This window comes from Metarhizium acridum (assembly GCF_019434415.1).
Source record: "Metarhizium acridum strain ARSEF 324 chromosome Unknown scaffold_577, whole genome shotgun sequence".
NCBI classification, from domain to species: domain Eukaryota; kingdom Fungi; phylum Ascomycota; class Sordariomycetes; order Hypocreales; family Clavicipitaceae; genus Metarhizium; species Metarhizium acridum.
Window position 1 is genome coordinate 468,628 of NW_027094045.1, and position 17,471 is coordinate 486,098.

Sequence of the window (17,471 nt, forward strand, 5' to 3'; positions counted from 1 at the left end):
GCATATTTGTATTCTGATGAAAAGCAACGCTAGTGATGTGAAGAAAGTGTTGCATATGCAGTCGTATTTTCTGGTGTAATTTGCATCAACTTTGTCCTTTGAAGTTTTGGTACAAGTAGGCGACATGGACAAGATTCTTAATTGCAGGGGAAACACTATCTCTTGGGACTATTCTAAACTTCAAAACGGTGAATTTCACGGGTCCTTGAGCCTGCGGCCGGAGTGAAGCCATCGTGACGCAACCAAGCTGGGTGTTACAAGAACTCCGCAACAGAATCGACAATCGTAGCAAGCTGCCTATTTAGCACAGTACTATGCACAGAGCAGCACAATTTCTACGCTGACACCTAATGTATTCCCTCTGGCAGTGGTGACTTGTTACGAATCTGCCAAAAGTGGAGGACCTCCTACAGATGGAGATCGTATTGCGGTATATATATCGGTCGGTGCCTCATGACATGACTCCCTCGCTCATGCCCGACCCGTCTCACCCCTGCCTGGCCCACTTGGATTCGTCGCACAATGACGAGATGATTATGGTGGAATAATCGTGGCGGGATGGAAACGCGGACATGTTTTGCTCCTAGAAGAATGCGGCGCGGGGGGAAAGTCACTGCAGTGGCCTTTTTTCCCGATGATCCAAGTTATAAGGAAGAGCCTTTCGGTACACTAAATCATCAGTCTGAACTCCAATATGCCGACCAAGTAGGCCAGAAAGGCAGAGCGATTCTTATCGGGCTTGGCCCGGTGTCGTGCAACAGCGATGATGGAGGAATGACACCCGGAGCCCACCTTGGTCTCGGTCGTACAGTTCCTCACCGCGCTTCGTCCAGACTCATCTCTCAGTTGTCACATTTAAACATGCGATACAGACTTGGCGTCTTCGTCTGCCTTTACTTAATTTCTTAAAAAACAGGTTTCGCCAGGCTGAATCCCTGAGCTTCTTGTCTCAACACCACGGCAGCATCCTGCCACTGCATGCCCTCATTTGTACCACCATGCATCGGCGGCCGTCTAATCTCGCGCGTACGCTCAAGCCCAGGGGCGTTGTTTTGCAAAACACTCACGACAGAGATAATTGCAACATCCCCATGGACCAATGGAACGGAATTATCGACCACTTGCCCGGCGAGGTCCTTTGTTGACTGAAGCTCAACATGGGTTGAATGGCGCCCCCGCCATACGTCCAGTTCGCTCCCAGAATCCTGACAGCCGGACAGGACGCGTATCCATGGTACAAATGCAGCAGGCCTCGCTTCCACTCGTCTGAGTTCCTTTTCAAACGCACTGGTCATGCGGATTGGAAAACTTGGCGACATGAAGATCCTCATCCTCGGCGGGACCAAGTTTGCCGGCCTTCACGCGGCTCGGGAAGCCGTCTCCAAGGGCCACCACGTCACTCTCTTCAATCGTGGAACGCGCCCGGCCCCAGATGGAGTTGCCAGCAGGGTCGGCGACCGTCTCCTCCCCAACGGGTACGATTCCCTGCAAGGCCTGACATTCGACGTTGTCATTGATACGTGGTCCTCAAGTCCGGCCGGTATCAAGAGCGCCGTGGAAGCACTCGGCGACCGCGTCCGTCACTATGTGTACATTTCGACTATAAGCGTGTACGACTTTGAAAGGGGCAACGCTCCGTACAGCGAGTCCACGCCGTTGTTTGACCCCGGCGAGACCGACAACCAGTACATCAGGGACAAGGTACAAGGGGAGTCCATCGTCTCCGGCTCGGGGCTGCCTCACACCATCATCAGGCCTGGCGTCATTCTCGGGCCGGCAGAATGGCTATGGCGCCTGCCATGGTGGCTGCTGCGAATGAAGCGCGGCGGCGTGACCCTGGCACCAGGTCCCAGGGACTTGGGGCTGCAGTTCATCGACGTTCGGGACTTGGCCAAGTTTGCCATCTTGGCCGCCGAGGAGCAGCTCGACGGACCGTACAATCTCGTCTCGGAAATGGGGCACGTGTCTTTCGGCGATTTTCTCGACGCCGCCAACACCGTCGCCGGGGGGCGTGCGGAGCTTTGCTGGATGGAGGCTCAGAGGGTCGTGGACGCCGGCGTCGCACCGTGGGTGGAATTGCCATTGTGGTTGCCGCCGGCTGACTTGTCCGTGTACTCGTGCGACGTGCGCAAGGCCCTCGGGGCCGGGCTGACGGTGCGGCCGGCAAGGGAGACGATTGTCGATACGTGGAAATGGGTGGCGTCGCTGAAGAAGCTGCCGAGCACCGCAAAAGTCGGGCTGTGTCCGACAAAGGAGAAGCAGGTGTTGGACGGGTGTTGCTAGGGCGAGGGAGCAGAGACACGATACACACGTCGGACGGCAACCATTGGTTACGGATACGAGCAGCTTTTTTGACTATATACGACGTGACTGTTCAAGACTTGCGCGGTGATGTTATGTACAATGGGGAGAGCTGGGGCGCGTCATCTCTGCGCTCTTGTACCTGCTCGTGAGCTGATGACATGTAGAGACTAAGAGTTGTCAACTAACCCCTAAACAGGCCGTGGCGAGTCCCGTCAACGACATGTGAAGAATGGCTAGTCTGAATCTTGTAGAACTGAACCGTGGTAGGAACATCCTTTTGGTTGTAGTTGCCCGCCTTGAAGTAGCTCTTGGGAGCATCCAAGTTGTAGGTGCTCAGCGTCTTGAAGGCCTTGCCGTTGATGCTGACAGACAGCTTGTTGCCCTCGTAGCGAATCTCGTAGCTGAATCGCTGACCCTTGGGCACGTTGTCAATCGGGGTGCGTTTCTGGGTGCATGTCCGGCACGTGTTGACGCCCATGGACAAACCTCCCCTGGCGTTGTAGTATAGCTCCGCGACGGGCTTGGTCGAGATGGAATCGTCAATGTGGATCTGGCCGATGCAAATCTCTCCGTCGTTCTGGGTGACCTTGAGCTCGCCAACCAGGCGGTTCGTCTTGGCTCTGGGGTTCCAGGAGGCGGGCTTGACCTCGCGGAGTTCGGTGCGGCAGTGCTTGCTGTTGGGCGTGGTGACGCACTTGCCAGACGAGGGCCCTCCGGGCACCTTCATGACGAGCGCGTCGTCTTGCATGTAGAAGAATTCGCTCGAGTAGCCGTCGCAGAGCTCCGAGGGCGAGATCTCCGTGGGGTGGCCCGGGGTGCCTGTGGGAAGCTGGAGTTTCCATTTAGACAGATCCAGGTTGCCGCTGCCGCATGTTGCCCGGGTTCCTTGCGTTGCGACAGCGGCGGCGTGCGCGACCAAGAAGATGGTGGCCATGGCGGCGGCGTTGAATGAGAGGTGCATCTTGACGGTGTTGTAAAAGGATGGTGTTTATGGGGGGGTTAGTTGAAGGGGTTGCCGTTGCCGGTGGTATAAATATACATGGAATCACGGAGTACCGGCTTCTTATATAGAATCTAGATGTAAGCCACACAAGCCTGCGACATGCCAAAAAAAGAAATCCACCTGTCAGAGTAGATTATTCCATGAGACTGCAGACAAGTAGGCAAACAAAACGCCTCGCTTGATGCCGGGACTCGGCACTTGCAACTTGTCAGACGGCCGTGCCGTGTGTGGCTCAATCATGCCGAAAGGCTAGCATGTACGTAGACGAGTCTGAGGTTTCAGACGCCCACTTGTAAACCAGCCTTGAATCTGGACTCTGGGTGAGACTGGTGTCACAATCATAGTCGGCAGACCCGGTAGCATGCGTCTTGCCCAACATGTACTGCGAGGAGTAGGCTATTTCATGTGCCACTGGGTGTAAAACTTACATAACTGAAGAAACTTTGACTGTGTGGGCCATGATTCGAGACGCGGCAATAACTTGCTTCAGAACCAACCTTCTTTGATGCCGTTTTCATCAACTTCATTCCGGCAAGCCTCTAGACCGGGTGGGAGATTGTACCCGATGCCAATTTCCTCTTGCCTTTGGAGATTCAACGTCGCTCGTTGGTGGGAAAATGGAGCTGCACGGGTTATGGTACATCGACACCCCATTTGTGGTAGCGCTGACCTAGAAGCCAGAATTCGACTCTAAATGACCACAGTGGCATGGTGTTGGATGTCTACGTAAGGGACCAATTCGGGTAGTTTCCAAGAACTTTCGTTCTTGTACTATTGAACTCAAGGGCGCACCAAGCTACACTTATATGTCTGCTGAGGGTACGTACGTTTTGATGCAAGTACCATGCCCAAAAGCGCGAATAGGCGAAATGGGCTAGATCACTGCATAACTGGCCGGGTCCATTACTAATAGTGGCTGTTTCTAGCATGGTCGATTAAAGCTATTCAACTAACAAGAAATAGTTTAATCTAGTACTGTCTAGCTAGCAAGCTACTATTTATCCTATAGAGCCTCAAGCTAGGGCTTTAGGGTTAGAGCAACGTTGTTCTGCGTATGTTACATCCCAGCATAGACAAACTCATAGTACTCAATAAAAAACACTACAAGAGTTGGTAGGGTTGTAATTCTTAGCGTATTACTATCCTGTGGCTTAACGGTATAGTGGACTGTAATAGCACGTAGCGGCCGAGTGTTCAATCTTGTAGCTACTCGATCCCCTTTCGTTATAAAAGATGATTCGTGTTCCACGCCTTGGCGGCATTGCCCCGTTTACTCATGGATTTTCATGGCAACAACGGGCAGACTCACTTTGACTGCAGCATTGCTCAAGCCCGCCATCGCCCAAGACTAGATACTGCATATAGTAGCTCCTCCTTGTTAGTGACGTATTTCCTGCTTTGCATGCGCTTCTACACATGCACTTGGCTGCAGCGGGAAAAGGCTTTGCAAAGGATCGCAAGCATTTCCTGCGCGATGTGACTATGGGTAAACTTACCACCCCGAAACACAACTTACCCCATGTGACGCGTGTGGTGGACATTCTACACTCAAACTTGTCTGCTTTATTTGCGTCTTTGATTGACTGTTGAGGCGCGTACCATTTGCGGCTACGTCATGAATAAAGCCTGGAGATTCTGTCTATATCAGAGGTCCATTTGTCCCAACTTGGCCCTGATCTAGACAGGCAGTGGAAGATCCACTACCAACTGCAGCGCTTCCAGTTACGATATCTCTGGGACACTTATGTTCCGTGAAACCCAACAGCAATGAAGCTGAGGAAAAGGAATATTCATCTCGTACAGCCACGAGCCTACAAGTTGCTAGGAGCAAGTCTCTGGTGACGTGGATATGTTCTTCCAGAGAGTCACCTGTCGTGGAACTTGTAGTCCGAGGTAATGGAGCCTGGACCGGTAGCAACATCACCAATCAACCCAATTGATGAACATTTCGGAGCCATGCCTGGGTATGGCTTGCCTCATTAAACCCGTCTTTTGGAAAACAGCAGAAGCATACGCGCCACATGCCGAGCCCGGCCACACTAATGTCACGTAGTGATATTCCACAGTACGTAGCCCTGTGCCATCCATCGAGGACCCCGAGTCAAGTTGATGGGAAACTGCGACGTGCTGCAGGCAGCATGCATGGGATTACAGGATAATCACACAACTACACCCAATATCAGAACATATTTTCTTCTATAGAACATACAAGAGACAAAACACCTAATATTCTGAACAATCTCCCTATTACGTTACCATCCGGCCAGAGTGCTCTGCCTGATATTATCTCATGTAATCTTTTGATTATTACATAGCACTTGCGACAATGTGCTTCGATTAGTATGACTAAAGGGAATAGAGATAGTAGCCCTCCTCACATGGCAGTAATTTGTCAGCTTCATCGGTGCGCACTACCCTACGACACGGAATTCTTCCTGCTTATGGTTCTGCTGCAAGTAAAATAAACGCACAATCCGCTATGCGTCGGACATGCAAAAGACTGTTCAAAAGACTGCCCGGCCATTCGAAAGTCAACACAGCCAAGGAATCGTCAAGCAACCGCATCCACCATCTCCCTCGGCTTTCCAAGGTGATGCCGTCCCGCAGACCCTCCACCTTACCACCCATGACCTTGCGGTTTCGGAGCTGAGTTTTGGGATAGGGGATAACTATTATTATCTACCGCCTTCAAAAGACGGGGTATAGTTGGTGTCATTACATTGACTACATGATATCTGCGCCCCCTGCTAATGTTCTCTGGAACTTTGGCGCTTTCAACCTAGCGAGTTACGTGCTTCGTCCAGGCATGGAATTACATCACTTGCGTAAGGCTAATTGCAATGAATTGATTCGGCCATGCTCTCCATTGCAAATGCTCTCATCGACTCGAATACCGAGAGGGAGTTGAATGCCATTGGTCGATTGCTCGTGCAGCCGAAGACTCCGCACGGCGTCGTAGCGCTGAAGAGATCGGCAAAGATCCGCCGCGGATGAGAAAGTAAATGACTGTCCGTAATAAAGGACGGGCGCGGGTCGCATGCTCTCGGCTGTGCGGAAGGGTCCGAAGAGGGAGCGCATCCCCTAAAAGCAGCGAAGACTACAGCTAGGTCACGGTATCCACAGGGCCCCGGGTAGCAGCTGGTGACCTCAAGTGACATTAATAATAGTGAAGATTATGGCGTTTATGACGTAGCGTTTTATAACCTAGATTTTTATGGGTACTTATATTATCATAAAATATTCAGGGACTAATGTACCATGTAAAATCAAGGTTTTAATTGGTTGCGTATCCCCGCAGCTACATAACTGTAGTCTTTCGCTGCTTTTAGGGGATACGTGATAAGCATTGTCTAGGTGAATGAATGTTCGTCGCTGCTCACGACTAATCGTCTGGGCCGAAGGTCAAGTCCAGGGCCTGGACAACTACACTCGGGCGACATAGTCTGACCATTGACAACACATTTTGCACCACCGCATTCGCACTCTGCCTTCTGCCAGCCGTGAGACGCACTGAGTTGCCGTCGTTGTCTCTATTGAGGATTTTCAACGGGGGCATCCACGACAAGGCCCTCATTGGAGTTCTACTCGGCCGCCCCTGCGACGAATCGAATGCCCGTATTATTCCACGGAAGGCCATGGAACACCGCACCCATGCCAGGCGCAAGCGCAGAGATCGAGATGCGGCCCCCAACCCGGGCCCCGGCAAGTTATTCTTCATAAGTGACCGGCATCTCTGCCTGACAAATACGTCTCAAGCTGGTGCCGTCTGACTAACCGAGCCATCCAAAACTCCAATGGAAAAGCCCAAAACTCCGTTCTCCTCCAACGGGTCGAAAAGTGGGTCCAAGCTGGGCGTCCAAAACCTCTCCGCCCGTGGATCGACGAGGATAGTCTTATTAACCTGCCACTGCGGTTTTCTTCATCTCCCTGTGGCGGACTTTTCTTCGGATTAGTCCGAGTCGGGGGAATCTACAGAAGCGGAAAGCCAGATTAGAAATCGATGCGGATGTTGCGTCTGTTCATCGAGACGAATGCGGAGGATAAATAGACTTTGATGACGCCATGTTTTTTTTCAACAGAACATTGAAACCCTACTCTTCGTTCTCACACCCCAAGAGCCTTGTCTCGCGCACCCTGTTCCTCGGTGAGCACTTGAGCACTATCTCGTCACAATGGTCTCCAACAAGACTCTGGTCTACAAGCAGGTCCCCAAGGGCCTCCCCGTCCCCGGCCAGGACCTCGTCATTGAAACGCGCGAAATCGACCTCGAGAACCCCCCCAAGGGCGGTCTCATTGTCGAGATTCTCTATGCCTCGTTCGACCCCTACCTGCGCCCCAAGATGCGCGACCCCAGCATCAAGTCGTACTCGCCGGCCTTTGAGCCCAACGACCCCATTGTCAACGACACCGTCGCCAGGGTCGTCAAGAGCGACAGCCCCGACTTCAACGCAGGCGACATTGTCAAGGCCTACGCCCCCCTTGCCGAGTACGCCGCCATCGCCGACGTCAAGGGCCAGCGCGTCGGCAAGCTGCACAACCCCTACAACCTGGACCTGGCCCTCTTCACCGGCGCCCTGGGCATGCCCGGCCTCACGGCCTGGTCCAGCCTGCACAAGATTGGAAAGCCCAAAAAGGGAGAAACAATCTTCGTCTCGTCGGCCGCCGGCGCCGTCGGCCAGCTGGTTGGCCAGATCGCCAAGAAGGAGGGGTTGACCGTCATTGGATCCGTCGGCTCGGACGAGAAGCTCGACTTCATCACCAAGGAGCTCGGCTTCGACGCCGGCTTCAATTACAAGAAGGAGAAGCCGGGCGATGCCTTGAAGCGCCTCGCCCCCCGCGGCATTGACATTTACTACGAGAATGTCGGCGGCGAGCACCTGGAGGCGGCTCTCGATAGCCTCAATGACTTTGGACGAATCGTCGCGTGCGGAATGGTCAGTTTTTCTCGGTTTTGGGTCTTGCGACGAAACATGTTGTGCTAATGTATTTTTTTTTTTAAATGCAGATCAGCCAGTACAACAACGCTGGCCAGGCGTACGGCATCCGCAACCTGATGCTCGTCGTGGCCAAGCAGCTCACCATGCAGGGCTTCATTGTCAGCAACCCCGAGTTCGGCCCTGCCTACTACTGGGAGCACCAGGAGAAGCTGCAGCAGTGGCTTGCTGACGGCAGCTTCAAGGCCAAAATGTCGTATACCGAGGGCATCGACCACGCTGCCGAGGGACTGGTGGGCATGTTCGACGGCAAGAACTTTGGCAAGGCTGTCTTGCGCATCAAGGCGTGAAATGGGACTTGATTTGGCATGTCACTGGGACGCATGTATTTTATCTATAATCGAAAATGAGACACGATGGACCTTTTTTCCCCTGAGAAACAATTTGTCGCTGGTCTTGAGACGATGTGGCAGTTGAGGGTGTTGGCGGAACAGTCATGGCTTGCCGTTTGCTCGCTGCCGCTTTGTATATTCGTTTCTTTTAACTCTTCTTGGAAACTATAGCTCGACACGTCGCCTTGTGGTCTTTGAAATGCGCCACTTGACACGCTCGCCCGCAGTACATGACGGCTTTGCACCTCCCGCACAGCATCAACTGCCCAGGGCCTTTTCCGCAATTCGCACCTTGCGCCGGTGCCGGCAACGGGGTTTCGGGGCTGCTTCCGCTTTCAACCGCCGCCAACAGGTCTTTGGCTCTCTTTTTCGCCAACCTTAGTACGCGCTGTTCGCCCAAGCTAACGTGTGCCGCTGCCCATGCGTTTCCTCCTGAGGGGTAGATGCCCTTGGCGAGTTGTTCTTCGAGTTTCTCTAGTTGAGTTCCGAAACTGTCCAGGAGGCTAGTAATGGACTCTACCAGGAACTGCAGGACCTGCACTTCGTTGGAATTGCTAATTTTCTCATATGCAGTATCAGTATTACTTTGTTGAAGATTTATTACAGCAAGATCCGATTCGTCTAGTCGCTGAATCCGTAAATAACAAAGGACCCTTTTCGGCAGCGGATTCGCAAGAGTAAGGGAGATGGTGCATGTCGCATCAAGCCCAGCTAATGCCCAGAGCTTTTGCTTTTGCTCGAAAAACGGCGCCATGGGATGCGTTGCAAGAACGAGATCATAGCTGTCGTTTGGATTGTCGGGTATAACAAAACCATACAGCCGTAAAAGACGACTATTGGGAATAGAACCATAGTGGATATAAACCTGGGTAAAAACGCAAGGTAAGTGACATGGACAAGTGCCAAGGAACAAGGCACATACCTGGTCCCCGGCTTCGTAGTCCTTGCCCGCAAGGATAGACAGGTTTCCAGTCGACGCATCGTACACGTGGCACTGCTTAGACTCGGACGAGTGGTTCAACATATCCGCAAAGGGCGCCAACAGACGCATTGAACTCCCGTCATACAGCTCGAAATCCATGGCACGACTCCACACGGTGCAGAGAGCCCACTTGTACTGAACTGCGGTTAGTGGCTGCATCGCAACAATCACACGCGGCGCCTACATGGTGAATGGTGAATTTGTTGAGCGGGAAGAGATCGGGACGCGGCCCGAGCACTCGCGCGATCAAGTCCCTGTAGTCATCTTCTATCCGTTGCTTTAGCTGCTTCGTGATGGTGTATAGTGAAGTGCCGGCGCAGACTTCCAGCTCATCCTCTGTAAAGAAGATGCTTGAGGAGTAGCTCGTAGGTAACGCGGCCACGTGGCTTCGCGGGCCGTTATAGCCCGACTCGCGCGACCGGACAAAGAGGACATATACAGCCAAGGTGTCTTCGACTGTCAAGGGTGGCCGCGCAGAACGAAGAGCTGGCCCGAGAAGCGAATCGGCCTGCGCGTGTTGAACGGTCCAGTGAAGGGCGCTTGGGATGGTGAGAATCCGCTCGCCTTGCTTGAAGCGCCGCCGCGCTTTTACGCCCCGCCCGGTAACGGGGAAGTCGGCAACCTCTAGGCCGTCTAGGCCTACGGCTCCGGATTGTTCTAGCCACGTTTCCATGGGAATTGGATATGGGAGAGTGGATGCGAAGTGTCCAGCATGGCATCATGGAACGAACGATTCGAGGCCCGCCTGCCTCCATGTCGTTTTTTTGGTGGGGAGCTGATGCCCGCACTGGGCCCTTTTGGGAACAAACTCCACCTTTTTGAGGATTTCTATTGGACGACCTGTTATCCTGGGCAATACTCAGTGTGAGATGATGTGTTCATGACTTACGACTACATTTGTACATCAGTTATTGTTGTGTCTTATGCCAGCTGCACTGCCAAAAGTGGAGGAGCCTCCGGCAATGCAGGTCTCTTGATCGCTCTTTATGTAGTACAACTATGACTACCAGGGGCTTGCACCATCAACCCTTTGTTGGATGGAAGGAACAGCGCCGTTGCGTATAAACAAGGGCATCTCAAAGGCCCACCCCGGACATGATTCGGGGTTTGTCTCCCTGTTCTTTTCGTGTATTGCATCTGAATGGATGATGTATGCCTGTATTTGCATAGTTGAGCATCCATGTCCAAGTTGTAGCTGTGACAGGACAAACCACGCGCTGAACAAACCATAGAATACATTATGAACTGGTCGTCATCGTGCCCGAGAGCGGGAAATGTGACGTTGGAAGCTTGTTATTATCCCTTCAGGTTCCTTTTGCTTCAAGGTGAGTCCTTTGTATAGCTCTGGTATGTTGTCAATTCAGCGAAACATGGCAGCTAGCGGGCCGACCCTGAACAAAGGCCATGTAGGTTCATTCCATGTTCAGATTCTGGAGAAAAATGGAGGCTGAACAGTCGAACAACAGGCCTTTTTTTGGTTTCCCCCGCGTCTGACTGAAAAGCAATTAGTGTCCCCGCGTCAGAGTACAAATAGTGCCTGCAGACCGTCAAGCTGCATTCGCCACCAAGCAAGCCGTAGCCTCACGATCAAACTCCGGCCAGCACAACACTTTACTGCCATCACTATAACAATCACATGTGCGGGAAAGATATCACGTTGCCTACTGCACAACTTGAAACATAAAGGTCTATGAACTATATGGGTCTAGCCGTCGGTGCAAAGAGGCAGAGAAGAGAGGTAAATCGCCAAAAAGATGCGGTGGACAGCTTGTGCAACAAATGCAATGAACCTGACCGATGTATAGAACATTTACGAATCTAAAGCAGTGATTCCTCTATCGCAACTATATATAACATCCGTGGCCCTGCTGAGTGGCAGTCATCTCATCAACTCAGATACATCCTCACGACCAACTCTGCCAACAAAACACTTCACTGCGATTACCATGAACATCAACCTGTGCAAGTATAGAGCTCGTATTAACTGCGATGAGTGCAAGACGCTTATTACCTCAATGCTTTATACATATACATGTGAAGAGGCTCAGAAGAATGCCGGATGGGGAACTTGCACCGAGGGGGGCTCCCCAGAGGCAGAGGCGACGACCCGGTGTGACAAATGCAGCAAAAAACGAAAGTTTAATAAGTGCCAGAATTAGGAGGCGTGAATCCTCGTCTGGTGAATATATAAGACCCGTGGCATGCCCTGTTTCAGCCATGCCACCCAGCGTGCTATTTCCTCTCTCATACCTGGGCCAAAAAAATAACAATCAAATACACAAAAAGACGAGCAAACAGACACAGTTTACGACAATCACCACAAACATCAACATGTGCGAGATTCAGACGACTATTGAGCGCTGCCCAAAGTGCAAAACAGATACACGCGAGGTCGAGCAAAAACATTGGTGCCAAGAGGCTAAGCAAAATGGACAATTTAGAAAATGCAAGACAAGCATGAAGGAAAAAACCGAGATCACTTGGAAACCCCACCGATCGTGTCAAGTAATCAACCTTGGACCTGGTCCGAGCATTGGAATTGGCAACTTCTCTTCCTTTGACGCCGATGCGGGCATTCGAATTGGCAGCCTCTCTGACCATGAAGCCGATGCGATCGATGAAGCTTTCAGGAACATGGAGCGCCATGCTGATTCGCTCCGCCACATTGGCAAAGACTTCCCCAGCAGAGCTGACTTCGATGCGTTTCGTCAATTTGGCGAAAATATGGTCCGTGAAGGCGAGGCGCTCAGTCGACTTGGCAGAGACATTGCCCGCGGGCACAACAAGAAAGGGAAGGGCAAGGAGCGGATGCCCTAACTCCTCATCTCGCGACTTCACAACGCAGACGGTCGAACCGAAGGAACACACTGCTGCTGCACAATGTGAGCGGCAAACACACTTCTCTTGTGAAGCGGGCGGATCAACCGGAGCTATGACAAAGGATGGTGATATAAGCCGGGATTTGCGGGGGATTAGATGCCGTGCAGGATTTCTTTGAGTATTTTTTTTTTAAATGTCATTTTTTTTTTTCGTCTTTGTTTTTCTTTATCAAAGACTTTGTTTGATGGACTTGGAATAGAGTATTGCGTTTTGAGAACAGCTGCCGCGATGCGCATCATTAGATAGTATACAATGGGATCGGTGGAATTGCCCCATCCACCCAACACTGAAATAAGTTGAACTTGAACATGATCAGTTTTAAGTCTGTGAAGGAAGTGCCTTGGATACATGTCGTACTTGCTATGCCTCAGGCTGGCCGACGATACAACATAAGTCTAGTCAATTTGAGATTATTCATACTGTTTCTCAGTAATTACCTATTCATCAGATGCCGACCTCTGTCTTTGAAGGGCTCAACTGAGCGCTGCCTCTGAAGCAAGGTTGTAAACATTCCGACTCTTAGCTGGCATGTGCCATGTACTTTTTGGTCAAGGAGCGACATTGACACCAGGGGCTTTACGGATTCTTTCCTTCCTCGACACTTGCCAAGTTTTCTTCACAGAGACGTTTGGACAAGAATCCCAAGTCAGTCACGCATTTGCGATGCATTCAAGGTCTATGCTAAAGCTGACAAAGTGACACCACCAGTCCGCATAAAAGTCACCAGCGGGAAAATCTGCCTATCCTGTGAACCGTGTGGTCCAGATATTCATGCATCATGCACGGCGAAGTCTTTTTTATCGCCCACTCTATCCCAGGTATCCAAACGATGCAGTTCCACGTACCCCGACCTTCACTGTCAACGAGATCTGGCATTACGTTCGAGCACAGCTTATAGCGGATAAGGTGCGATTGGAAAGGCTGAAAGGGCATGGATCGCTGAGGCTCCTGGCTCAATATAGAAGCTAGAAACGGGCCTTCTGGGAGCAGTGTCACTTGGAAGCCCTTCCATCGTGGCAGTACGATCCCTTCAAAGATGGTGCGCGACGTAGTGACAACCAAGAAACCAAGGGCATATCCCTATCTTGGCTTGCCCAGTCAAGGAACAACAAAGATGATCAACAGTCAACAGACAGCGAAGATGACCGAAGTGTTGAGACTTCTTCAACTGTGTCAGCTGAAGTTGGAAGTGTTTTTTGGTTGGCCGCCAAACGATATCCGGTATACGGTGTTATCATCTATGTAGCCTGAAATCCTGAGCATCTCAATCAAGGCGGGGACCATGCCGAAAGAAGCCTTGGAGATTGTAATCTCGAGGGTCGGACCTTGCCAATTAGCTCGACACCAGCCATCGCCTCCACAGATCTTAATTAGCATTATGAGAAATCATCACCAGTGCACCTTCAGCAATGGACCAGACGATGCGGTTGACGACGACTTCTGGGGTGACGTCGAGAGGCTAATTCCCAGTTCCATGTCAATGCTCGCAAGCTTATCCACCCACAGGGCAATTACTACTGGAGGAGCTTTTCTCAGAAACGAAGTTTACGAATTTTGTGGCCGGCGTCCTTCCAGGGTGGCGGGCTGGCGAAGCAGATGGCAGAGCTGAGGAACTTTACATAACCTCAACACGATGGGGGAAGGAACTTGAGGAAGCCGGCTTTGAAGGGCTGGGTAGTTTCGCATTCTACAGCAGGGGTCAATTACAGGAAAATCACTCATCTTATATGGGACGCGGGGGTGCAGTTTCAAGGCAACGTAAAGGGCTACGATGTCAATGTTCAAGTTCTTGATGGCACAATCCAGCGAGATATGGACGTGTTGGTTGTCGTGGACACGGTTTCGCCTTTTTCTATTCATTGTCTGGTCCTGGGTTCTAGGCCTTATAATCCCTTTTAAAAGCTAAATAAAAAAATTCTTAACTTATGTCATAAACCAACTTGGATATTATTTCTAGCCCGAGTCTCCACTCTAAGATTTGGCAACCCTCCAAACAATATCTAGATATTGTGCGTCCATGTTTGAGTTGACGGTGTGAGTCGCCGGCGCAAGCTATGTCTCTGATATGTAAATTACTCCACGCAGTTAGTGGCCGAGTCTATCACGAGATAGCCTTTACCGGCGCGCGCTATAATGAATCACTAATTCAGCTAGTGTGTCTGACGTATCGTGATGGCGTGTAATTACAGTATATTGCATGTTGAGATACGGTTCCCTGGCCTAGGTACGGCCAAAATACAGTATTACTAGATGCCCTTTATCTAGCCCTTTTTTTTTGTTTTTAAACTATTTCAATAATGTCTAGTCTAATAGTTCTACCTACGGCTATTAACTTTAATCATAACATCATCCTCTAGATGAAGAGCAATATGATCCTTCCAGCGGAGAGTGGATTGGTCGGTATTATGCAAGCTCATGTCGAAGCGGCGAAAAAGATTCCCAAGAAAGACATATGCCTCCATGTAAGAGAGATACATCCCCACGCACATCCGAGGTCCCTTGCCAAAAGGAATTAGGTTTGCCTTGTATACCTGTGCATTGTCCCCTAGCCATCTTTCTGGCATGAAGGCGTCGGGTTCGGGAAAGAGGTCAGGGTCGTAGTGGATCATACGTTGCGCGGTCGAGACGGAGGTCTAATTGGAGATTGTATTAGCGATTACTTGTCCCAAGTCCAATCATTTACGACATTAGGACTTACTCCTGCCGGCAGGAAGTACTTGCTGTATGTAGTCCCTCCAGCTGGCACAAGGCGGGTAAGAATACCGGGAGCCGGGGACGATATGCGGAGAGTTTCTTGTATTATAGCAGTCTGGAAAAAACGCCGCAGGTTAGAGACTCGACATGACGGGCTGGCATTCCTGGGTGTTCACTAACCAGATAGGGCAAATTGACCAGGTTTTGGTATTCCATCAACCCATCATTGTTCGTCTCTACCTTGTCAAGTTCATCCAGCAGCTTTTTCTGGACCTCGGGACTCTTCAAGATACACCATACGCCGTAAGTTATAGTCGTCACCGTAGTCTCAGTACCCCCAATAACAAGGGAAAATGCCTCGTCCACCAATCCTTTGGTTGTGCGCTGAGGCTCGGCCTCAAGTATGGCGTCAAAGACAGTCTGCTGACCAGACTCGTCTCTATATACGCCATTTTGATGTCTCTCGCGGACCTCGGCGACCCACTGGGCACATTGCTGCGAAATGAGGAGTAAGCCGTGCCCCTAATTATAGACCTAGTTCTAGAAAGTTAGATTTCGGTACCAACTCACCTGGCGAAACTCGACGAAACCCGGGAGAATACGCGCCAAGATTGGGTTGGGAAACGATTGCATAGTAGTCCCGAGTATAGGGAAATGCTTGATAAGACAAAAGCTGCGGGCCAGAGTTATCATGGAGTTAACGAGGGCAGTAGTTTCTTTTGTTCCTTTAGTGCAGTTCATATCCCTGCCAAAGCATAATTTCATAATAATGTCCATCTATAGAGCCTATTAGCACGTTCAGGACAGACCAAGCAAGGATGGGACCTTGTCTTCTTGTACCGCAAAATTCGATTCCAGCTTCTTTAGGCTCACGGCAAGTCCGGAGTCGTATGCTTCTTCTACGTTTCCCAGGGCAGCCTTGATAATTTGAAGAGCGGCTGGCGAGAACTCTTGGATAGAGCGAGGGGAGAACATGGGGCCTACAATGGCGCGGCGTATTTTATGCGCCGCGGGCTCCATGACGAACGGTAGTGCGTCAAGCTCGCCGGCAAACTTAAACAGAGCAGGCTCCTTAAGATACTTAGTTCTGGTAGAATATACCCTGGCCGAAGTGTGTAGTCAGCGTGGAAAATCGTCAGAACCGAGGTGGTTTTTGTGCACCCACTTATGGTAGAAGGCTGAGTCGTTAATATGGACTCTGTTCGGGCTCACGCGCACAATGGGGCCTGCCCTGTGGTTAGTCCTCAGAAAATATTAAATTTCAGAGAGGAAGACTGTACCGTATTGTGCGCATGTAATCGAGGATATTCCTTGAGGTAATGCCCGTCAAGGACGACGTCTTGATAGAACTCATACCAACTGGTTGCCGCCGCCACCTTGGGTCCCGGCACATTCCTGAGTGGGTGTAGAAAGAGACGATGGAGCACGAGGCAGAACCAATAGGCTGTAAAACCTGCTACAGTCCAGATTAACAGGTGGACCATATTCCACCAGACGGGGGTGGCCGGCAAGCCACGCGCTGAAAGAGAGCCAAGACTCGACATAGCCTCACGTGGGATGGTGAGTTCGAGGAATCGCGTAACTTCGGTGGCCTGTGATTTTCTTTTCAGGTTGCTGTTGTGGTTGAGTAGTGCCTGAGTCAATTATGAAGACGAATGTCAAGGGCAAAAACGCCAAGGCACCCCAAGGACCTTGAGAGAAAACCAAGGATCGTCGATGTCAAAGCAAGTTGTTAGCTAAAAAGGACTCTCGTTCTAAGCACTTAAAAACTGAGCCCTTGTCACAAATCTTGCCCCAGGTTGCCGAGCTATTCCCAGAAATAGAAATGTTCCGGTTTTTATAAAATGTCAAGCAAAAAAAGAAAGCCATCGGAAAATAACTACTCGTGGCGATTAGGTGGCGGAGGTCGGGCAGTCCCAAACCGGAAAATTTCCGATTTGTTGTACCCCGACACCAAATGCTTCTGCTCCCGGCTTACCATACAATTTTTATTTATAAAATCTTGCCGCGTTCGGCGATAAACGCTGAGCCTATACACCTATCCTAATCCCACTCATTACTTTCCCAACTAACTTCCAAGCTTACCTACCCAATAACCGTCATCTACAGCCGCGGCTCCAGACAGCATGATCAAAAAGTTGACCACACTTAGTAACGGCTGTCCGACGTTGGTTCGTGTCCCGGACATGTTTGGCTCAATCATGTCTGCGGAGGCGATGGTGAACCCGCATCATTTTAAGGTTAAAAGCGCTGCCGACGCCTGGATTGCCGAGTATGCACAA

The 17,471-nt window shown here is 50.9% G+C and overlaps 6 protein-coding genes across 6 annotated transcripts; 3 read left to right on the plus strand and 3 right to left on the minus strand.

The window, feature by feature from the left end:
- Window positions 1–1,293: 1,293 nt before the first annotated feature.
- Window positions 1,294–3,220, plus strand: J3458_021024 (uncharacterized protein; the record flags this gene model as incomplete). The annotated part of the gene is made up of 1 exon (XM_007812581.2): window positions 1,294–3,220. One exon carries the CDS (start codon window positions 1,294–1,296, stop codon window positions 2,281–2,283), a length of 990 nt encoding a protein of 329 aa, XP_007810772.2. The 3' UTR covers window positions 2,284–3,220.
- On the minus strand, window positions 1,743–3,270 carry J3458_021025 (uncharacterized protein). The gene has a single exon (XM_007812582.2). The coding sequence runs from the start codon at window positions 3,263–3,265 to the stop codon at window positions 2,486–2,488; it is 780 nt and encodes a 259-aa protein (XP_007810773.1). The 5' UTR covers window positions 3,266–3,270; the 3' UTR covers window positions 1,743–2,485.
- Window positions 3,271–7,479: 4,209 nt separating this feature from the next.
- Window positions 7,480–8,591, plus strand: J3458_021026 (uncharacterized protein; the record flags this gene model as incomplete). The annotated part of the gene is made up of 2 exons (XM_066122357.1): window positions 7,480–8,241; window positions 8,313–8,591. The coding sequence occupies 2 exons, from the start codon at window positions 7,480–7,482 to the stop codon at window positions 8,589–8,591; spliced, it is 1,041 nt and encodes a 346-aa protein (XP_065972611.1).
- A 190-nt stretch (window positions 8,592–8,781) lies between these two features.
- J3458_021027 (uncharacterized protein) lies at window positions 8,782–10,288 on the minus strand (the record flags this gene model as incomplete). The annotated part of the gene is made up of 3 exons (XM_007812584.2): window positions 8,782–9,498; window positions 9,556–9,750; window positions 9,800–10,288. The coding sequence occupies 3 exons, from the start codon at window positions 10,286–10,288 to the stop codon at window positions 8,782–8,784; spliced, it is 1,401 nt and encodes a 466-aa protein (XP_007810775.2).
- Window positions 10,289–10,578: 290 nt separating this feature from the next.
- Window positions 10,579–12,835, plus strand: J3458_021028 (uncharacterized protein). Its single transcript, XM_066122358.1, has 3 exons — window positions 10,579–10,962; window positions 11,125–11,353; window positions 11,421–12,835. The coding sequence occupies exon 3, from the start codon at window positions 11,605–11,607 to the stop codon at window positions 12,430–12,432; it is 828 nt and encodes a 275-aa protein (XP_065972612.1). The 5' UTR covers window positions 10,579–10,962; window positions 11,125–11,353; window positions 11,421–11,604; the 3' UTR covers window positions 12,433–12,835.
- A 1,975-nt stretch (window positions 12,836–14,810) lies between these two features.
- Window positions 14,811–16,209, minus strand: J3458_021029 (uncharacterized protein; the record flags this gene model as incomplete). Its single annotated transcript, XM_066122359.1, has 5 exons — window positions 14,811–15,128; window positions 15,194–15,304; window positions 15,370–15,684; window positions 15,760–15,966; window positions 16,030–16,209. The coding sequence occupies 5 exons, from the start codon at window positions 16,207–16,209 to the stop codon at window positions 14,811–14,813; spliced, it is 1,131 nt and encodes a 376-aa protein (XP_065972613.1).
- Between the last annotated feature and the right edge of the window lie 1,262 nt (window positions 16,210–17,471).